General features: G+C 38.2%; 1 protein-coding gene across 1 annotated transcript; it reads left to right on the top strand.

Moving 5' to 3' along the window:
* The first annotated feature begins 1,648 nt into the window (after positions 1 to 1,648).
* On the top strand, positions 1,649 to 3,870 carry LOC107752816 (5-hydroxytryptamine receptor 1B-like). Its single transcript, XM_016568880.1, has 2 exons — positions 1,649 to 2,082; positions 2,206 to 3,870. Exons 1-2 carry the CDS (start codon positions 1,962 to 1,964, stop codon positions 3,243 to 3,245), a joined length of 1,161 nt encoding a protein of 386 aa, XP_016424366.1. The 5' UTR covers positions 1,649 to 1,961; the 3' UTR covers positions 3,246 to 3,870.
* Positions 3,871 to 8,861: the final 4,991 nt, after the last annotated feature.

The following is an 8,861-nucleotide window of genomic DNA, read 5'->3' as shown; positions in this document are numbered from 1 at the left end:
CAACCCTGCACCAGACAGAGCTGTCGGCGATTCTTCCTATTGTGAAGTCATGCAGTGTGTAACCTCCTGTCGTCGTTCCATCGTGCAGTGTGAACACAGCAACAACTGAATGCTACCCCAGATAGTCGTTCAGTGTGAAACCAACAGTGATGCGACGTCTTTGAAAATCGTGCAGTGTGAACTTGGCATTACTTAGCTGATTTTATTATCAGTCATTATCAGAGCAGTCAAACGTATTAACTGTAGTTTAAAAAAAATTTGATTAGCGCTTTGCCTCACGCTTAATACGTGCTCTGTCAAAGATAATTTACTCAAGATGTGCGTAGGTGTACATAACTACTTGGAAATCAATAAAGTGATCTAGGAAATTAAAGACATTCACTCAAGTGGCCAGCACTAAACACTTTTTCACATCAAGAAAGCCATATTTCTGTGCTTAAAAAATGCATACAGTAATAGTTCTGGTGGAACCAAATCTCAAGAATCTTAACCCTAACCTTTAAGGGGAAAAATAATTCTGTCAGCGTTTAACTCACCTTCATGCCATTCCAAACCTGATTGCTGATATTTTTGAAGAATCTTCACACTGCTCTTTTTTCATACAAGACTTCATAGTGAGACATCTGTAAAGCTCTAAAAAATACACAAAAAACAACTGTAAATGCATAAAAGTGGTCCATATGACATGTGCGCTATTCTAGCCCATATGATCGGTTTTAACAAATCCAGTTCCTGAAGTAATTATTTAAGGCCTTAGGAATAAATATTTGTGTAAAAAGAAATACAATTCCATTGCCAAATCATGGTATATTTTCAATAATAAATCAATTAAAAACAAAATGTATATTTAAAAAGTGTTATTCACTTTCATAGTCTTTTAGAGGTGACATAGGCTTTACTGAATAAACCGCAACAAAGTGCATCTTTAACTACACGCTGTCATATGAACATCTAATTACACTGATTTATTCTTTCACATTTAATTGAGATGTATGTTTAAGTCATTAAAATAACTTAACACATCTGATTAGTCATTTATGCAGTCATTCATTTTGATTCACTAAACAGAGTCTAAATTGAATCTTCACTAAACTAAATCATAAAGTACTAACAAAATTAAAAGTCTGTCATCGCTTACTCACCCACGTCATTCCAAACCTGTATTTTGAAGAATGTTGGTAACTAAACAGTTCTGGTGACCACATGGACAAAACACTGAGACATTTCTCAAAATATCTTTTGTTCAATTAACTTGAATATAACTGTTATACATGCAACTGTAGAGTAACTACAATTGACTCATAACAGCATAGGGCTGCATATAGCACAAGAGGGGTAGCTACTGACTATATTGCACATTTATGTTGTCTTATTTGGACCTTATCGTATTTTGTAAAGATTTAAGAAATATAATTTTTCTTTAAAATAAAAGATAACAGTTTAATGGTATGGAACAAGGTGAGGGTGCGTTTATTTTTTGATGAATTAAAAGGGAAGTAGGCATTAAGACCCAGAGGACAGCATCCTCTCTCAAACTAGAAGATCATGGTTATCAAAGCTGCAACTTTTGCATCAGAGCCCTATAAAAAGCAAGAACCCTGCGACCGCCTATCATTGAAACCTATGAAAAATTGCCGCTGCTTGCGGGCAAAGTATCTACCTTTTAAAGATGACTCGTTTGTGGACGTGAAGCAAGAGGAGCACTGAAGAAGGATGCAGGAATGTTCTTACACAACTTCTGGGATGCTTTATTATATTGTGCAATTTTGCAACTGGCATGCCCGCAGCTGATTTTTATTTTTCTTAGAGACCGAAGTTTGAGAATTAGAATGAAGCCGAAAGATACCTTTGCATGTCACAGAACGAAAACATGCACGGGCGTTTGTCTGCACCTGATGCTGGAGCTGACAGAAATCATGAAGCGCAGAAAATACTGCTTTATTTTCAAAATATGAAAACATATGTCTGCTGGGATGGAGCGCAGCGGTCATTTCAAACCAACACCTGGCCATTTCGAGGTTTTGAACGCCTCGACCGGCACCAATGTTACTTTAACGCCTAAAACGGACGAAAAACAAGAAAGTTTCGTGTTCCAAGTCACCTTAGCGTCAGTTCTCGGTCTCATCACTCTTGCGACAATATTAAGCAATGCGTTTGTCATCGTCACCATTTCCCAGTCCAGAACTAAAACGGACGAAAAACAAGAAAGTTTCGCGTTCCAAGTCACCTTAGCGTCCGTTCTCGGTCTCATCACTCTTGCAACAATATTAAGCAATGCGTTTGTCATCGCCACCATTTCCCAGTCCAGAAAGCTCCAGACACCGGCGAACTTCTTGATCGCGTCCCTGGCCGTCACGGACCTTCTGGTGTCGGTGCTCGTGATGCCCATTTGCGTGCTTTACACGGTCACGCACGTGTGGTCGCTTGGGCAGGTTATCTGCGACATCTGGCTGTCCTCAGATATCACCTGTTGCACCGCGTCCATTCTTCACCTCTGCGTAATCGCCTTGGATCGATACTGGGCTATAACGGACGCGGTCGAGTATGCCAAGAAACGCACCCAAGCGCGCGCCGCGGGCATGGTGGCGACCGCCTGGATCATCGCCATCTCCATCTCCCTGCCGCCTTTCTTCTGGCGGCAGGTGAAGGCAGGGGAGCTCACCACCTGCTCGGTCAACACGGACCACATCTTCTACACCATCTACTCCACTTTTGGGGCTTTCTACATCCCTACGCTGCTGCTCATCGCCCTGTACGGGCGGATTTACGTGGAGGCGAGGAAGCGCATTTTGAAGCAGTGGCCCAAAAAAGCGGGGAAAAGACTCACTTCGGCACATCTGAGCACTAATTCTCCCGCTTCGGTGGCTTCGACTTCTCCTTTGCATTGTGGAAGGCACGACCTGTGCTCGGACAGCGGGTCTCTGGGCAGTGAGAATCAAATTAGAGTAACTGTGTCCGATTCACTTCTGGAGAAAAAGAGAATCTCGGCTGCGCGAGAGAGGAAAGCCACCAAAACCCTGGGCATTATTTTAGGAGCCTATATTGTGTGCTGGTTGCCGTTTTTCATTTACACACTGCTGGTTCCCATCTGTCCATCCTGCTTTTACGCAGAACTCTTTGACTTTTTCAATTGGCTTGGCTATGTCAACTCACTGATCAATCCAATAATATACACCATGTCGAATGATGACTTTAAAAAAGCTTTTCACAAACTCATAAGCTTTAGATGTTGCAGACGACAGTAAAATAGATAAATAAGTATAATAATGTTCAGTCAGTCGGTCATTATCGCAAGTGATATCGCTGCGCTGTTGAATGCTTGATTCTGATTGGTTGACAGACATTCTAAGGTGTTGATTCTTTTTCTGCACCTGCAGGGATTTGAAGCCGTTCCAGTTCATCACAGTCCCATATCATTATTTCAGCATAGAATATAAAAGCAGACAAATACACGGCCAACAAATAAATGAGAGACAGCAGGATCAATATGACAAATTATTTCGATACTGTCTAAACTAATTAATCTAATAGCCTCGCTGTTTGTAATTATGTTGCTGCCTATTAACATTGCCGAGAGCCGCAGCAGACGCAGGCAATCACACGCGCGCTCCCTTCCGTCTAGCTTTTGCTGTCACAAACATAACCTTGGTTACTCCAATAACTGCTAAGAAACAGCCCAAGCCTTGGTTGCTAGTTCAAAAAGTGACACTTTCGAATTAATAAGGCAAGAAAAAGAGTGTTTTGGAAGAGTCTGAGGTAAACGCATTAAAAACGAACATGGTAGCCATTGTGTAAGCTAAATGATTAACTTCAGATTCACGTCATGGCGTATGATGTGAAAAACTAACATGTGACTGCACATTATTCAATTTATTAAACGGTTACTTTACCAGTGACCGGTACTGTTTTCCTTAAAAATCGTACTTTTTTCCTAGGATTCACATCATATGAATTCATAGGAAATTGCCATCTTGATCCTGAGTCCTGATAATGACCGTCTGACTGCATATTATATCACTACTTTAAAAAATAAATGAATGATTGAATACATGAATACATAAATGAATAAGTAAAAGAACATGAAATGATTATAACAAAGACAAAACATGAGCACAGATACACAGGAAACAGGGTTTCCCAGACAGCCGTGTAATAAACTTTGTTATGTGGGCCTCGGTTGACATAGTATACGTAGGCTACTCTTTCAAAACTGAGCAGAATGTACTACAATGACTTTGGATTTCGTAATAGTGCTTGTGGTCAACCAGTCGCTAATTAATAACGCAAAATTGTGTAAAAAGCTTCATTGTCTTTATAAAATGTGCGATTCAGTTGCTCTTATGTGATCACTGCCTATAGCTGCTGACTGATCCTAAACTTAATAAATAAGTTGGGTAATCCATTTGCTTGTGCTCACATCCAACACGTCTTTCGTCTTGTGTTACAGTTGATTAAACGGTGTGAATATGTGTTTCTTACAGCAGTGCATGCTTACCTTAGACTTAAATAATGAAAACAGGCCTTGTATTGTACCTAAATCTATTATTGGTGTGGCTCTCCTTGTCCAAGCTCCCAAAATGTGGTTGTTTTGGTGAGAAGTCCTTGTTTGCTGTGGGAATTTATACTGAGGTCAAGTACTCACTATACAAACATCAGCAGTACAGCAAGAGTTCAAGTGCCTCAGATAAGAGTTAAACTGACCAACCAGAGGTCCTCAAGATTTAGATGTGAATTGAGACCTACTTCTAACCCAAATTCTGCTCTGTACACTCATAAGTCATATTATCTGTCACTTGGCAGTATGAGAGATCACTGAGTAACTGAGAATGACACGTCTACCGCAGGAGGTGAGTAATACGTCAAATACGCACAAGAAAAGGGCTTGAGGGGGAGATATCGACCTGTCAAGCCCATATGGAGGTGACAGGGAAGGATCACTGCAAAGCCGCAGCATATCACGAAAAGGCACGTTTGATATTTCCCACAATTCTGCTTTCCCACAATGAGCCTGTGTTTCCTTCAACCCTGTCTTTCTATGTGTAGTCATGGTGGATATTGATTTAGTTATCATGCTGCAAAACCTTCAGCAGCCAGTGAAATTGGGGACATTTGGGGACCAATGGACTAGAAACTGACATTAAAATCATCATGAAAATGAAAATCATGCTGATATTTTCACTGGTTTTTGGAGCGCAGACCCATTAAATGCCTACGAATTTGATGTGAATTGAGTTTTAAAGACCTAATTTTATACTATTACAGCTTGAATGCTTTAACGCCATGCAAACACCCGCAATAAGTGTAAGCTGTCCTGTCAGAACCGCTTAACAGTGAATCACAAATTAGCTCTCAGAAAGCAACGGTGGTGGAAAAGCAAGCAACATGACGGCATAAATGAATTTTTTTCTAACCATATTGGTCTTTTTGGAGTATGCTGATTAATGTCTTTTATCATGAGTAGTATTAGTATAAAATGATTTGGACAGGCTTGGAGGAGCTGTTAATTATTTGTTTGTTGGTTTAATTAATTTGAATTTAATCTCTTGTCTCTGCCATTTATCTTTTGTTCTGAACCCATTAAAAGTAGTAGATTTAATACTATGCAAAACGAATCTTGCATTTATGTCATAAGCCATTGTTGTTATTAAATGTTTTTCTTTTATTGTTTTTTATTTAATATAATTCAAATTGAAATATTTGGTTATAGCACATGAATCATCTTAAATAAAGTTCCTTTTTCCCTCCTTATCCTTAATGTCCTCTATGGATGGAACATTAATCATGAGCAAACAGAGAAGCACTCATTTGCAGGCATATGATTACCACTTGTCTTTGATAACATATGACCTTGATATAATCAACATACAAATCACTCAGGCATATATTACACACATGGCCTGCATATACAGTATGCCTGATTGTGCAGTCTTACAAAAAACCATGCGGTATTACTGCAAGCAGTCATTAATCTTTGAACTAATCTTCGAATGTTTTTAGATTTGCTGGACATTAACCATAATATTCACATTTCTAAAGATTTCATTTATGGGAGATACTCTTCCTCATCTGCTAATAAACAGCAACTGTTCCTTCACAATTGAAAACACATCAATCTGCTTTGCAATTACACTTTACATTAATTGTGCTAAACGGATGTATCTATGTAATGATGTTAACATGTTTTCATATCACATTTTATTGTTCAAATTATTCTAATCTGATTATGTCACTAATGCACAGTTAAAAGGATAGTTTAGAGGATAGTTAAAAGGATTATTTGCTCACCAATGTCATTCCAAACCTGTATGGCTCTACAACCCAATCTCATGAGAAAATGTAAATATTTTACAAGGTAGCAATTTCATATTAATTCGTATGATGTGACTCATACAGAAATTTAATCCTACAAATAAGATAAGAAATGGAATAGCTACCAATCTGTAGTTACAAATTGACATTAGAATGTGTTGGAATTTCTTTCTTTAATGGAACACTAGAGGAGAAGTTTATCAGCATGTCCTGGCTGCTCTTTTTCTTACAATTATAATAGATATGGATAATCAACTTCCCAAAACAACCAAAAAATTTACAATTAAAGATGTCCATACGACTTGTGCACTACATTCCAAGTTATCTGAAGCCCAGCAATAGCTCTGTGTGATGAACTGACCTAAATATTTAGCTAAAAATGACTTAAAATCTCATTCACATTCACTTACATTCACAAATGGTATCAAGACACCAGTTCGAAATGACGCCAAACCTTAAATGTAGGTTGGTTCCTCACACGAAGCTATCATGTATAGTTTGAAAAGATTCTATTTTTAGAGTTATTACACTGACAAGAGTAAATGACAACAAAATTGTCATTTTGGGGTGAACTATCTCTTTAAGAACACATATCACCCTCCATATGTCATGCTATCCGCTCATGCACATGCAGCTATAGATCACGTCTGTACGTCAATCATGTGTCATGCCCATCAGTGTTTTTTTTTGGTTTTTTTGTTCTCCTGAACATATCTGCATACGCAGAGTATACACTTATGGTTCATAAAGTGCGACATCCAGATATAGTTCACAAGTGTAGTTGGAAAGGTTGTACCGTTCAACCATCTGAACAGAACAATGTACCAGCAGGCACCAGCACACTGCATTTATGCATAAAATCAATGTCGAAGATGAGTCTTTGCAAAATACTGGGCTGTACAGCTCATTTTCAGCTCGCTGAGGTAATATTAACGCCAAAAAGCCTCTTTTTTTCTTTAAATGCCATCCCTTGAGATTGACAGATACCTATGTTTACTTGTCGGAGTGGCTTATTATCAGCCTTATGCTATTTTATTGCTTTATATCTTTGCTGCGCCTCTGCATTATTCACCTCAGGATTATTAATTTCACAAGAGGAAGTATGGAAATATATTCAGTATGTTCAAAAACAAGACTTTACATCAGGAAACATTTAGGCATTTGTCTTACGAAGGCTATCCAGATAATGAGTTTAGCACAGGCCATTAATCCATTATATTTCTACATGGTCCATAACAGACAGCAATCATCAGTTCAGTAAATGTCAAGACAAAAAGTCATTAATTTTGATCCAAACACTCGCTCAGATTCAGAGGAAACAGACCTCTCTGACAGAGGTCTTCATCTTGACATCTGACATTCATACACTTAAGGGAGGAAGTCTGCTCCGTAGCGACGGCATCTTTGAAGCGACACGTCGTGAATGCTACGTTATTCAAGCGCTTTTAATGACAATTCCACTTTTATAGCATGCATCTTATCTTTCTCAAGGATATTTTGACATTTGAAATGGCACAATCTTGTCTCAAAGGAGCAGAGACTTCGCAAATAATATATTATATAATCTGCGAGAGTCTAGACCGTCTGCCGTCTCACTGTTTAGAGAGATTTTAAAGTCGTTTCAGCTCTATTAACGAATTAGCTCTTTCTTATGTCATGCCATTAATTAACAGTTGAAGACACAATACAGAAAAGGCACATAAGAGATTAAATCTGCTGGGGAAAATGCTCACATAGAAAGTCAACATGATGGGTAAATTAATATCTGCTCTTCATTTACAAACATTTACATATGAATGTAGAGGTCATTCTTATAATCACACGATAATCCCTTCACATCGGCGGTTTGGCGGCGTCAGCGATTCTGATTGTGCCTGTGCGTCAGTGCATATCAAAGAGACTTGACTTTCAACGTGGTTAGCATAACTGAATGGATCAAATGTGAAATGGCTGTAGTCAAAGCTTTAACAACCATAGTTGGTATTCAGATTAGATTTTGACCATTATGTGTTTTTCAAATGTTGATTCGTAAAGGATAGTTCAAAAATGGGGGCAAAAACAAAAGTGTTGCGTTTATAATTTTGTTCAGTGTAATTTAGTCATCCTCAAGATGTTCCAAACCTGTACGAATATCTTTCTTCTGTTGAACGCAAAAGAAGATATTTTGAAGAATGTTGGCTACCAAACAGTTGCTGGTAACCATATGACTTTCAGGGGAAAAAATACTGTGAAAGTCAATGGCTACCGGCAACTGTTTGGTTACAAAGTATCTTCTTTTGTGTGATACAGGTTTAGAATTATATACATTTTGGGGTGAACTATCCCTTTTAAATTTTTACATTTGAACCCCACAAATAATTCTGCAATAATGACATCAAACATTGACAACAGTTATGACAAATGGGATGACATTTGGCACATGTTGGATGTCATCAAAGTAGATGAGGTCCATTTTGCAACTTATCTTAAAAAAAATATTTTTTTTCTTCAGCAGGGTTATTTGTTACATAAATCTATGAAATGAAAATGTCTGTACTTGCATTGTATGGCAG

This window comes from Sinocyclocheilus rhinocerous, unplaced genomic scaffold, assembly GCF_001515625.1.
Source record: "Sinocyclocheilus rhinocerous isolate Xijiao unplaced genomic scaffold, SAMN03320098_v1.1 scaffold61, whole genome shotgun sequence".
Classification (NCBI taxonomy): Eukaryota; Metazoa; Chordata; class Actinopteri; order Cypriniformes; family Cyprinidae; genus Sinocyclocheilus; species Sinocyclocheilus rhinocerous.
The sequence above is the reverse complement of the archived record's forward strand: the minus strand, read 5'-3'. Positions and strand labels throughout refer to the sequence as shown.

What these genes read in the sequence shown, in the direction of transcription:
- LOC107752816 (XM_016568880.1), top strand. Translation starts at nt 1,962, where the DNA reads ATGTCTGCTGGGATGGAGCGCAGCGGTCATTTCAAACCAACACCTGGC. An exon ending in AACGGACGAAAAACAAGAAA is followed by an intron (nt 2,083 to 2,205) that starts GTTTCGTGTTCC and finishes ACGAAAAACAAG; the next exon opens with AAAGTTTCGCGTTCCAAGTC.